General features: G+C 47.7%; 1 protein-coding gene across 1 annotated transcript; it reads left to right on the top strand.

Moving 5' to 3' along the window:
* Positions 1-11,700: 11,700 nt before the first annotated feature.
* Positions 11,701-14,092, top strand: PtA15_8A714 (uncharacterized protein; the record flags this gene model as incomplete). The annotated part of the gene is made up of 4 exons (XM_053172172.1): positions 11,701-11,848; positions 11,926-12,043; positions 12,143-12,278; positions 13,562-14,092. The coding sequence occupies 4 exons, from the start codon at positions 11,701-11,703 to the stop codon at positions 14,090-14,092; spliced, it is 933 nt and encodes a 310-aa protein (XP_053023362.1).
* Between the last annotated feature and the right edge of the window lie 265 nt (positions 14,093-14,357).

Raw genomic sequence — 14,357 nt, 5'->3', positions numbered from 1 at the left:
TTGGAGGACTTCCTGCCGATCTGGAAACCCAGATTTTCCCAGATTTCGCAGGGAAATCTGGGAAGATCTAGGATTTGGGAAGATCGAGCCCAGATTTCCCCGCAAAATCTGGAAAAATCTGGGTTCCCAGATTGACGGGAAGTCCTCCATTTCCCTGCAAATTTGGCCCAGATCTAGGTCTGGAAAGGGTTCCCAGATTTTCTGAGAGTCTGGAGGGGAATCTAGGCAGATCTAGGATTTGGTGCAATTGAGCCCAGATTTCCCTGCAAAATCTGGAGAAATCTGAGTGCCCAGATTGACAGGAAGTCCTCCATTTATCCATGTTTCACGCCTATAAACTTAACTAAGTCCCTCTATTGGAGCGAGCTTAACTAAGCCTCTCCGCGGAGGCGCGAAGCGTCTCCGAAGGAGACGAGCACCCTCCCGCCAGGGAGGGTGCTCGCCCCCGCAAGCACGGGGGGGACTTGTGTTAAGTTTGCTATTGGAGGGGGGACACCATCCTGCAGGGACCCTCCGAAGGAGGGCCTTGGGCCGTTCGGACGCGCGGGGGCCTGAATCTCAAGATCTGAATCTGGCAGATTCAGATCTCAGCCAAAGGCACCCTGGCAGCCAAACATGTCATGGTACACGGCTGCGGATTTAGGTTTTGCCCATCAAAACTGCCGTCAAAGACAAAACACCCGCCTGATTGACCGCCCACCTGTTGGCCTCCGGTCAGCCGTCAGCCAGCCAAATTAACAGCCAAACAGCCGGCACTTGACTTCAGGCAAGTTTAACATAACTTGCCTGGGGTCCATTTGCCACTTGACCTGACAACAGCCGGTGGGAACAGTGGCAAGATGCCGGCCTCCAGGCTAACCCCAAAAAAAGGGCAGAGGGGGCTAAGACAAAGTCCGCCCATCAGAGGGACACGTCACCCTTGGCCCTCACCCATCCACCCGCCCCATTTTTAAGTCTGCTCATTGGATCACCGCTGTAAGACTCAAAAGGTGTCGTGAGACCCTTTTGCTGAATGGCGAAAGGTATGGATGAGGTGCAAGCTCTGCCTTTCTGTATATCAGAAAACAAGACCACCAAGGTAAGCTTGGCAATTTATTTTGTGATAGGATATGTTTGAAGATGAGATATATAAGAGGATTGTTGTCGATGTCTGAGGTTGATGGAGTTACTGATGTATGAGATAGGTGACGGTGACTTGATGTCTCGAGTGGGGCTTGAAACTAGGTCCTTGGCCTGGGGGTATATAAGTTCAGAAAGTGAGGAGTGATGAGGATGAGAGGGAGCTAAGCTCAACCAGGAGTGGAACCGGGGACTGGTTACTGGTGAAAGGTGTGTGACTGAGTGGTGATATAAATTTCAAATAGACTGTGGAAGGTATGTGAAACTGAGTGGTGATATGAACTGATAACTGTGATATGGATAGATGATAATATGAGTGGTGATAAGTGAGTAGGGAATATATACTGCCCGGATGGCATGGGGGAGGGAACAACTGGCAGGCAGAGGCCTCCTTATATAGACAATGATGAGGGAATTTAGCTCCAGGGGAACAGCTTTGAGGGAATTTGGCTGGTGAGAAAGTACCACTGAGGGAATTTAGCTAGTCTATCTACAATGCGTCCCTTTGATATGCAAACAGGATCATATATATTCATACAAGGATTTTCCAAGTTCAAAGATATGCAAATGGGAAACAAACATATGCAAAGGAAAATAGGAGGTGCGGACTGCTAAAAGGAAGGAAGAAAAGGAATTCATGTGCTGTATGCATTATGCCAAGTATGGTAGCCAAGAGTTGAGTCTGTGTGTGAACCTGCTTCGAGACTGGTGCGTGAAAGGGATGATTTGCGTATCTTCTGATCTGGTAGAGATATGAGGGTGGTTTCAGTGGGTGACTAGGGGTTATTTTGGTCCTAGATTCTATTTCTTCTGACCATTTGGCTGTATCTTGAGGAGTTTTGTGAGTACACATAAAAGTTTGAATTTTTCCTCCTACAAACACAGGAATAATGACCACACCGCCACCCTCCATCTCCCCCACCCTCACCAACCCACATCCTCAGATGTGTACCTCTACGCCTGCCTCCTCCTTTCCCGGCCCATAAAAGAATTTTGATTGAGAATTTGATTGCTAAAATGAAGCCGACACACTTAGGAGAAAATAAGTCAGAAAGAAAGAAATAACAAGTAGAAGAATGAGAGAATTTGGAACCAACATTGAGATCAACAGAGTCTTGAGTTAAGGCAGTATTTGATGGTTAAACTATGGAAGGAAGAAGCGGTGATGGACAAAGGACTATGAGGGAAAAGATCAGTTTAGGCATCAGGAGAATTGTTATGTAGAGCGGAATCTCGCCAGACAAGAAGGAATAGAACACAAGTGAGTATGATATAGAATAAAAGATAGAGAGGTTATGAGATAAAGAAGAAAGAGTTTGATTGAGTTGGGATTGATTGATGAGAAGTCAAAGTCGGGTTGTTGATTGATCTTGAGGTGAATGATGAGAAGTCATCAAGGAGCAGGGATGAATTGGAAATAGGGAAGAGACGAGCGAGGTTGAGAAGATGTCACAAAGGTGACATGTCATGATTTTTACAGCCCACACCCCATCAACAGCACATCCACCCCCACATCACATCCTCCAGTGAGCTCTGCACCTTGCTTGGCTCCATCGGCTCCTTCCAAGCCATGTTCCCCCAACTATTGCTCCTCCTTGTCTTCCTACGAAACAAGTGCTTCCGCCTGGAAGCTGGCTGATTCTTAAAGGGTGATCATTGAGATTGACATTCCCTCAGGCACGATTGTCGGGTTTGAAATCTACACAACCCTCTTTAGTGGCAATGAAGCGCCGGCCTGCTTGGTCTATGGCCTCGACAGACTCAGCCCTGCCCCGGACGCACCGTATGATGCTCAGGTGTGCCCTCCGCATATACATATTTACATTACCAGCCCACATCTGCTACAATCTCTGGCGGCAATGAGTAACCGCTGTGTACACAGCGTTTACAAATTGCCGCCAATCCGGCCAAAGTTTGGCCGTCAATTTGACGTTTCCCCCCAGCCAGCATTGACTGTTCGCATGCCGGCCTCCCATCAACCGTCAAGAGGACCACCGAACTTGACGGCACCCCCGCCAATGCGCTGTGGTAGACGGAAAAGTGAAAAATCAAACGTTTTTCCTCATACATATATTTACTCACCCTAGGCCTAAATATACCACCAAATAAACCTCATAAATGGATTCTACGGCCAATTTTACCCCTAGTCACCACTGGAAGCGTCACTGGAACCCCGCAGGATTGGAAGTTACACCCTCTTGGACCCTCATGGACACGGCCAGCCTCAGTCATTACCCTGTCACACCCCTCAAGTCACCTTTCCCAAGTATATGCATACTCAGCCCCAGCCAAACACATACTCTTTTCTATCCCTCTTATCTCCACTGCATATGCAGGGGACCAACCCCATTTCTTCTGTATTTGACATGTCCCCGCCTCATTTATGCACCCCTTGCAGCTGCATGCAGTCTTCTGACCCCATTTCTGCGCTCCTTGCATTAGTCTGACACCACTCATGCACCACTTGCATGAGGTACCCCTGTATTTGACATTTCCCCACTTTGTTTATGCGCTCCTTGCATTAGTATGACATCATCTTTCATTTCTCACCCCACTTTTTGCCTGTATTTAGTATCTTCTGACACCACTTGTACGCAGCCCACCAGCTAAAATCCCTCATCCAGGGTCCCCCTTCCAGCTAAAACCCCTCACATTTGTCTATATAAGGAGCTCTCTCCCCCCCAGTTGTTTTTCCCTCAGCTCAGTATTCCCCAGTTATTTACATACCACCCTTCACACTTGCCATCACCTTCACACATCACTACAACCCTTATATTTGCAAATAACTACTGAACTCACTCTCAAATCTCACATACCTGTCATCGAACAACTTCATCTGGAACTAGACCAGACCTATCACTTGATTAAAACTTGCCAAGCTTAGCTTGGCGGGTCTTGTTATCTGATAGTATAGAAGGGCAGGGTTTGCACCTCCATCATCCCCTTCTCCATTCAGCAAAAGGGTTTCACAACTGCTTTTGAGTCTTACAGCGCAAGCGGAAAACCCGCTGGCAAAAGTAAGGGCACATCGACCCGTCTGGCAACACGCCGTCTAACCCAAGCCCCCCTACAAAAGCGGTCAGGGTGCTTGCCCACCGTTTGACCACCATTCAACCAGACACCACCAGAAATTTGCTGGCCGATCACATTACTCACAGGCACTTTCAGTTTTGGTTTAACGGCCACCAGGGCACTTTTTTGTACATTTCAAAATGTTTTTTTTATACGGACTTACTTCGCGCACTGCGGAAAACTCTTTTCGCACTGTGGGGGCCGTTGTTTTGACGTCCAGCCCCCAGTGCGCGCCTCTGCGACGGCTCTTCGCGCACGGCCAATTAAAATATGTGATTTTTTGATTTTTTTTGCTGCCAGCCAGCTGAGGGGATTTTTCTTGCCCCTCAATGGAATTCTTGGAGATTTTGCAACCCTCTGAATGGCACAAAAGAGAGGAGAAAAATAAATACTAAAAATAATCAAACACCTGCTCCCGAGCACCCGGGAACGCTCCCCCGAGGCTTTCTGACCTGCCAAAACTTAATTGGCCGGGTACCCAAACCCTCGAGAGCAAAGTTCGAGGGGCATAATCCATGCATATATGTTGTACCGGCGGCGGTACCCCCGGCCGCCGTTCCGGTGGAGCAAGGACAGGGGCAGCCGACCGGCGATTCAACTCGGTTGATCGTGCACAACCTGGCTGCCCGTACCTGACAAGGAAACTGCTTCCCAGTCAATCAGGCTATACAACCTGATTGGCCGGGAGGAAGGCCTCACCTGCTCTACCGGGAGCAAAACCTCACCTGATCGACCAGGAGCAAAACCTCACCTGATTGAACAGGAGGACTCACAGCCTACGATGAGTTCCTCGCCCCTCAGCAAGAGCGTCGGCGCAGATGGAAGTCCGAGGAAAACGTCCGCGCCGCCACCTCTCTAAGCTCACTTGCCACTGCACCCATCAACCCACCTGGCTCGCCCATCGACCACAGCAAATGATCAGGGGGCCGACAAGAGGCTTTCCTGCTGGTTGATCAGGTGGCCGACAACAGTTTTTTCCTCCCAATCAATCAGGTGGCCGACAACAGCCTTTCCTCCCGGTCGATCAGGCAAGGCTTTCCTCCCAATCAATCAGGGGAGGATTTCATCCCATTCAATCAGGTTGCATAGCCTGATTGACCGGGAAGCAGTTTTGTCTTCAGGCAGCCAGGTTGTCCCTGATCAACCGGGTTGAATCAGCGGCCGGCTGCCCCTGTTCTTGCTCCACCGGTACAACATACATGTATGGATTATGTCCCTCAAACTTTGCTCTCGAGGGTTTGGGTACCCGGCCGATTGACTTTTGGCAGGTCAGAAAGCCCCGTGGAAGAAGTCCTGGGTGCTTGGGAGCCGGTGTTCAGATTATTTTTAGTATGTATTCTTCTCCTCTCTTTTGTGTCATTCAGAGGGTTGCAAAATCTCCAAGAATTTTATGGAGGGGCAAGAAAAATCCCCCCTGCTGGCTGGCAGCGAAAAAAAATGAAAAATCACCCATTTTAATTTGCAGTGCGCGAAGAGCCGTCACAGAAGCGCGCACTGGGGGCTGGACGTCAAAACAACGACCCCCACAGTGCGCGAAGAGTTTTTCGCAGTGCGCGAAGAGTTTTTTGCAGTGCGCGAAGTAAGTCCGTTTTTATACATTGTTTTTTTTTTTTTTAATCTTTTATTGCCTTTTTAATCTTTTCTTTTTCTGAATACATGCTAGGTGTTGGAATTTGACTCACCCTCATAAGAGGAGTACCCCTGGTGAGTAGTACCCTAGTACACTCACCAAAGAGTTCATAATGAATATTGATATTCACTATTCTCTACAAATCTGTGACAGATCCCCTGCACAACCCAGATCGCAAGAAGCCTCGCGCTATTGCACCAAGCAGTGACAACAGCAACGTCACCGCTCAAAACTCAGTCGATTTGCTATTGATAAGCTCTTCGTGAGTTGCAGACTTCACAAACTCAGTCGAATGAAAAGCTAATCATCTTTTCATTCTTCTACAGATCAATCAATCCCGAAGTCCAAACCAAAACGAAAGATCGAAGCAGTCAAACGTTCACGAAGATATCGTGAGTCGTCTGACGCTTTCTTTCTTCTAAATCTCAATTCAATGAAGAAGTCTCTGACTCTTTGATTGCCTTAAAACAGACACACAAGTCTTGCGGACCGTATTAGCTCGTCGATCATCGACGAAGATTAAACAAAAGACTAGATCTTTACAAATATGTAAAATTCTTTTCATCTTCTTAATAAGAAGTTATTCAGCTAGATTAAAGTACTAACAATCAATGTAATCGTAATGTTTTAGTGCTTTTAACTAGATACATCTCAGCCTTGTTTAGTCACTAGTCACTCGACTAAGTTACAAACACAGACAAGCATCTTTGAGCAGATTAAGCATCTGCCTTCAGGTAAAAACCTTTGTTATTTTAATAGAACATTACTATTATTATACCTTTGTATTTCTTTATTCAGCCATACTTATAAAGAAATACATTCTTCAGCTTTTACAATTTTCTCACTAGGGAGGGAAGGAGAGATAATGAAAAGAGAGAGAAATCACGGAATACTGAAGCAAATCATTCCTTAGATGATCCAGGGTCCAAGTATTTATGTAAATTCAACAGCTGTTTATATGTGCCACTTACGTCGTAGAGTGCGCCGTTGGGTCTGAACTGGCCTCTCAAATCCAAAGGGGGCTGAATTGAGAACAGCGAGCAATGAAGAATAAATGCCTGATTTATGGAGGTAGTTGATGAGAGCAAGGGAGGGACAAACATGTTGCTTGAGCAGGGATTCAGCGGGTGCAAACCATTGGTTGGAGACGGCAATGATCGAGCTGCCCAAGGCCTCGCTTGACAACTCTGCGGGTGAGATGCAAATGAGGAGAATCAGCCTCTTGATCTCTCAGCCACACCACCCAGTTCTTGAATACCAACCAATAAGAGAGCAGAAGTGCTGCTTAAACTCAGCCGGCGGGATGGGCTGGATGAATGGGCTCATCATGGGCTTGGCGTGGTTGGCTGGTGCGGTGTTCCCTCAGCTTGGAGGCTGTGATGAGAAGAAAAGGCCTGGCCATCAGTGACCACACAAATCTCGGCGGGTCCTCGCAATGTTCCCCATGGTTGGAAAGATCAATCAATAGTAAAAATCAGCCCAGAAGCGAGCAGGCAAGAAGGAAGACAAGGAGGAGCAATAGTCGGGGGAACATGGCTTGGAAGGAGCCGATGGAGCCAAGCAAGGTGCGGAGCTTGCTGGAGGATGTGATGTGTAGGTGAGTGTGCTGTGGATGGGGTGTGGGCTGGGCAAGGAGGAGGCAGGCGCAGAGGGACACATCTGAGGATGTGGGTTGGTGAGGGTGGCGGTGATCCGATGAGTGGACTTAGAAAAAATGAGGCGGGTGGATGGGTGAGGGCCAAGGGTGACGTGTCCCTCTGATGGGCGGACTTTGTCTTGGCCCACTCTGTCCTTTTTTTGGGGTTAGCCTGGAGGCCGGCATCTTGCCACTGTTCCCACCGGGTCAAGCATGTTTGTTGGCAAACCAACCCCAGGCAGGTTATGTTAAACTTGCCTGAAGTCAAGTGCCAGCCGTTTGGCTGTTAATTTGGCTGGCAGTTTGACGGCTGACCGGAGGCCAACAGGTGGGCGGTCAATCAGGCAGGTGTTTTGTCTTTGACGGCATTTTCGACGGGCAAAACCTTAATCTGTGCAACTGCCCTGTATCTGGACCGTGACATTGAGATCCAGATCCTCATGAGGATTGGACCGTTTGGCTGCCGAAATTTCAGATTCCACTTGCAGTCACCCACCAATCATACCAGCAACCCGCTACCTATTGCCAGCCCACCCTCATCCAACCCAGATGGACATCAACTCCGATATACAATTGCAGCTCACTTTCCACCATGCCCACCACCTGTCAACATGGAGGCAAAGGGGCCAACTGATGATGCAGCAGGCCAAAATGACTTAGAGCATCCACCCTTGTCTCTGTAAACCTGCTTGGTAAGGCAGATTTACAGAGCATGTAAGGGATTTGCCACCCCCGTGCCCTCTTTAGGGCTCTTTAGCTAAATGTTTGTTTGGTAAATCTTTAAGACTCGCTAGATTTACCAAGCCCTACAGAGCCTCTGTAAGGAAAATTTTTACAAGCCTACCAACTGCCCCCTCCAGACTTGCCAGTACATGTACACCCCATACATGTACATGTACATACATACCCCCCAGTTATCCAAAAAAAATATGATCTCCTTCTGGTGACCAATCAAGACTGATTGACCGGTCATCAACCCACCTGCATACATAGATGACCTTGAGCGTCTTGAGATTGTGAACCCCCATTCAATGACCAGTGAAGAACGGTCATTGAATGGAGGGATATTTATTACCAATCACCCCTGTTGATCACTAGTCTTTCAATAACCAATCACCGGGCTTTTGATGAACGGTCTATCAATGATTGGTCTTTTGATGACCGTTCTATCAATCACAGGCCTTTTAATGAGAAAAATGGTCTTTTGATGACCAGTTTTATGATTACCGGTCATACAACAGCTCCAAATATAATCTATTACCGGTGTAAGACTCAAAAGTGTTCCTGAGAACCTTTTGCTGAATGGAGAAGGGGATGATGAAGGTGCAAACTCTGCCCTTCTATGCTATCAGTCAACAAGACCCACCAAGCTATGCTTGGCAAGTTTTATTCAAGTGATAGGGTAGGTTGGCTCAAGATGAGTTGTTTGATTGACAAGGTATAGAGTTGATGATTTATATAAGGGTTGGTTATAATTGGTAAGGGTGAATATTGGGGTGACTGTGATTGGTGAGTGATGAACTGAGGAGCTGACAACTGGGGAGGAGAGAGCTCCTTATATAGACAGAAGTGGAGCCCCAGAGGGCTTGTGGGTTAGGGTTTCAGCTGATCTGGACAACAGTGTGAGGGATTTTAGCTGGTGAGAGTAGATACAAATGATGTCATAATGTGTCAGGGGTACATAAATGATGTCATAAGCATGCAGTAGGGCTGCATGAAGGCTGCGTAAAGTGACAGTAGGCTGCATTAGTTGACAGGTGGATGCAGGGGGTGCATAAATGACGTCTGAACTGCAGGATCAGTGCGGGATGACATCATAATATGGAAATAGAAGAGTACTTGATACTATGTGATGACTATAGTCTGATGGGGAGATGTATGCTTGTATCCTGTGATGTTTATAAGCATAATACTGTGATCCTTGACTTGAGGCTTGTGACAGGCTGGTGACTGGGTATGCTGAACGTGTGATGGGTGTCCATTGTCCAAGGGCGTGTAGGTTCCAATCCAGAGGGGCTCCAGTGACGCTTCCAGTTGTGACTAGGGGTAAAATTGGCCGTAGAATCCATTTCTGGGGTCCATTTGAGGGTATCTTGAGGCCTCGTATGAGTAATTATGTGGCATAGAAAAAAACTTTTTATTTTTCCACTTTTCCGTCTACCACACCGGTTGCTGATTGTATCTATTTGATGACCGGTCAAGTGGTCATTGAATGGATGCATTCAAGCCCGATGGGCGAAGGTCTGTATGTGATAATAGTGTTGTTTCACCTACAGAGAGGCTGAATGGACACAAGGGTGGTGATGGTGTCTTTATCTGAACTTGCGCTACCTACCAAGCCAATACCGGCTGGCAAGGGTGGATTTTTTATTTAGCTAAGCAACCAAGCCTCGCGGGACTCGCTGGCTAGCTAAAGATTTACCTAGACGGTGGTGGATGCTCTCATCTGGCATACAATTTGTTTAAGTATCTGAACCAAAAGAAGCCGGTCCCAAAGCATATATCAATATTGACTGCACATCTGTAAATATCCGTGGAATCCTTGGGGCCATCACAAGGTGCCCCCGCAATCCACTTGGTGGAGATCACGTGAACGTGTGGACCAGCAGGCAGGGGCACTTGAACTTAACACAAGTCCCTCCCTCACGCCTACGCTTGGGGGGGCCCAAAGGGCCCGCCTCCCGAAGGGAGGGACTTGCACCTAAAGTCAGCTTATGAGGGGGAGAGCTACCAGCCAAATGGCTGGGGAGTGATCTCATCCCACTATATCCCCCATGCAAGGCTTCGTGCATACCTCACACCACTTGAAACTTCTGAATAGCTCCATCCCCTCGCAAGAATCATCCTGTAAAGAAAATAGTGTTGTAAACAATCTGATCAGGACCGGATATCCCAGCAGCTGTCCCTGGTGCAAGTACATATATAATTACCTCGCACTGAGTAAAAATTCAGAAACCAGAGACTATCATTTTAAAGATGAAATCTGGCCCCATGTAAGTCACCAAGCCGTGAGAGGGTGCGTGAACCAATGATCCAACCGGTTTGCCAGCTGTTGATCTCTACCGGGCAAAATGCTGGGACATCGCTGACTAGCAATCACAAGCAACTGCTTATTTCAAACCAAATCACCCCAAAAAAAGTATGAAAAAATGCCTGAGAAGCAAGTCTACAAACTGTTCTCCTCAGAATTTCATGAAAGGTGGTTGTTTGTGTTTAACGAGCTGTTTATTCCAAAAAAGAAGAAATTCATGTAAATTTCTCAAAGTGCTCAGGCCACGCGGCCAACTTTGGGTGTAAGCCTCCCCTACGGAGAGTCCCTTTGGGACCCCCGTTTGAGCTAACTTAACAAAGTTCCTCCTCTGCGGGGCTGAGTGGGGAGCAGAGTACCACCGACCGCAGGGAGGGACTTACAACTTATGTTGGGGTGCTCGCCTGAGAGCATCTCAGAAACTCTGGTTGGTGTTCAAAGGCTTGTAGCTCACTTGTTTTGCAAGCTACATATAAGGTTCCAACCATGGATGGATGCGAATGCATCCTGTCTGTCTTTCTATCGACTCTGTTTCTGAAGAGAGTCACTCAAACAAAAAAGAGAAGGAGAATAAAGAGGAAAGAAACTTTCCCCGCTTGGACCTGCGGGGCCAGGCACCGCCCAAGAAGAGGTGGCCTTGAGGCTTGCAGCCTTTTTCAAAAATCCATCAAAAAATCACTTGATGGTTTGATGATAAGTTGATGAGGTTAAAAAATGTGCAACATCTGTATCACCTTAACTCCCGATAATGGGAGGGACAGGGTTGAAGCTGCAGGCTGGAAAATTCAAAGTGTGGATTTTCATCACTTTTTGGTGGATGGCCTCCCACCCAAATGGTACAATAGCCCGTAAGTCCCTCCCTGCGGGAGGGGTGGCTTCGCCACCAGCCAAACTTAAGCTCCACCCAAATGAGTTACCCCCCGTACCACCACCCGAACTCCGAACTCCAACCTCCCGCATCGGGAGGGACTTTGTTAAGTTAGCCGTTCGAGAGGCTTTGTTAAGCTCGAGGGGCACTACGGGGAATCCACGAGGATTCCTCGAGATATCCTCGTCGAAGGACTCCCCGGGTGTATCTCAACCACGAACGCAAATCCAATCGGACTGACTCCGATGAGTGCATACGTAAGTGTAATACATCCAGCCCCCAGTAGTCCTTGCTGACCAGTCATTTCCTACATGACTCCAGAATCCTGCCGAATCAATATTTGAATCATGATGACAGACCAAACACCCCGTGAACATCAAGCCGAAAACTCCGAACCCTCTCTCTCTCAGTCAGAACTAGAGGAGAAATCCGAGCGGCTCCATATTCATGATCACGATCGTAAGGATTTTACGTCGTTCTGCCAACGTGCCGGATGTATGCAACATTTCATCTGTCAGGTTGCTCTACTTTTTACCAGCTTGCTAATACTGCTGTTTTTGTGGAACCTTTAGTACCCACTGCTTTTCGATACTTGAACTTGCTTGATGAGGTCTTCAAAATCTTAGATGTCGCGAGAAATGCTCGCTTGGGTGTAATCAAATTTGCCACCGGGCAAACAATAGAACCATGGTAACATACTGTGGTTGAATATGTGGCTGACAACCAGTTGAAGCAAGACAAACTAATGCAGCTCGCCCTCATGAGGCGTTACCCTCAACTTTACGACAGCGAAAAAATCAATACCGCGGCGAAAATCCGCGCGCTCGAAAGCCCCTTGGTCGTAGGCGAAACAATTTCGCGTAACATAATTGAACCTCCCATCTTGGCCCTGGACGTTGTTCAGAAAGGCTTTAACTCCGAATATGTTGGTCACGATGAAATTGTCACACCAGGCTCTAGAAGCGTGGACATTAGCCTGGAGCCCAGATATCTACTTTGCGCCCTACACGTGTATAGTTGGCCCGTCAATGATGGGGAAAAGTCGTTTGCTCAAGGAAATTGCGAAGGAAGTTTGTGTCATTTATATTTGCCTCCGCCCCAAGGATTCCACCGGTGAACCGCCACGATCCCAACTTGCAACTGAAATGTTAGACACAAACTCATCCAAACATCACTACAACGCCCTCATCGCAGCAATGCTTCACGTTGCCTCCGATTTTTTCAAGAAGAAAGCCCGCAAAAAATCCGATCGAGCCGAGCTATTAAAAGAATGGAACGAGCACCAAGAGTCCATTCACTCGGATTTTTACTCAAACGTTCGGTCCAAACTTGGCGAGCTAGTCGATACGAAAGATTCGCCGCACGATTTACGTCAAGCAGTTTGGTTCATTCATGACAGCAACTTTTTCAAATATACACAGTTGAAGGTGGTTCTGGCGATTGATGAGGCCAGTGCTCTGCTTGAATTTTCGCCAATCGGAGAGTTCCGCGGTTCCGGGAGTTTCGCCGTTCGTTTAGAAACATACCAAAAAGCGCGGGTATCTTTGCCGTTCCAGTTGACACAAACTCTCGCGTTGCCAATTTCTTGCCAAACACCCGATATGACCGCAGCGCGCGGAATAGTACCCCCCCATTTACAAAATCGCATCATTCGACGTGATGGTCCCCTCTGATGGACGGCCAGAAAATTGGAACGACTTACTATTGCCGAAGCGACTTTGCCAATATGGTGTTCCCTTCTACAGTGTATAGCTCAAAGATGCGATGGCGTTTAAAACGGTGGATACCCTCGCTATTGCTGTTGACGAAATGGCTCGGGTTGCTTTGAAGAAGCTTTTGTTCTGCGACGATACAACAAAACCCGTTGAAATAACTGAAGCCCGGGCACTTGCATTACTCGGCCCGACAATTGGGGTTCCTCTCCATGGCCAGGCACGTCTCAACGTGGGACTTACTGCGTCTCATGCGGCACATTGCGGCTACATTGATCCAGCCCAAGAACTCCAATATAGTTTCTATCCGTCGCAGCCGATTTATGCGTTAACTGCAAACTATTATCTATATCAGAACGAGGACGAGCTCGTATTATGTATTGATTCTCTGGCTCGTGTTCTCTCGCGAGGCTGCGTCGATACAGGGGAGGCTGGCGAATACGCCAGCAGAATAATTCTACTGTGCGCGATGAACAAAACTGTTCACGATTTGAAGACTCTCGACAAAGCTCGTGACGGTACGGACAATAAAGCTCCGGATGGTATGGACATTGATTCACCGCCTGACGATATGAAGACTCTCGACAAAGCTCCGAAGACTTCCAACAAAGCCCCGAACATTCCCGACTCGCGGCCCGTGGAACTAAAAGAGTTTCCTGGCGCGATTCCAGTGGCGAGGTTTCTGGAAACCCTTACCGGAATTTCAGCAAATACGCTGCCTCTGGGTTCAATTGCTAGTGAGCAGAAGAAAAGACTGTTGGAAGAGGGGATGATGCATTGGAATCACTTCATCCAATGCACGAAGACGCCGACGACTGAATCATTGATGGAAGGTCTGCACCGAGGGGTGGCTATGCAATGTCAGCATAGCCAAAAGGCATTTGATCAAGTCTTGACAATCTACTTGAAGGAACGATCCCGAGATTTTCTGGAACCGAAAAATATCTCATTCTGTGGTGTCCAGGTCAAGAACGTTCCCCACGACACCGCCGCCCAGATACATATACCAGTCGTTGATGACCCCTGAAAACGCAGGCATTGACATACCCAATGTCAACCCTTATCTTGCACTGTTCTTCGACTTGAAGTACTCACCGCAAATTGACAAACAAGCCCAAGCGGGTGACCCTGAAAATCGCGTGAAAACTTACCAACTACCTGCTCAAGGAGAACCAGATGTTCGCCAGGCTTCCCTGGTGTTCTATGGTCTTGATGCTTTTAATTTCCTCAGTCCCAAATTGAAGCAAGCTTTGAGGAAATTGATCAATATCAAGGTGGATCTACTATTGCGC

The sequence above is a fragment of the Puccinia triticina genome, chromosome 8A, assembly GCF_026914185.1.
Source record: "Puccinia triticina chromosome 8A, complete sequence".
Classification (NCBI taxonomy): domain Eukaryota; kingdom Fungi; phylum Basidiomycota; class Pucciniomycetes; order Pucciniales; family Pucciniaceae; genus Puccinia; species Puccinia triticina.
Note: the sequence above shows the minus strand (reverse complement) of the source record. Positions and strands in the feature narration are given on the sequence as shown.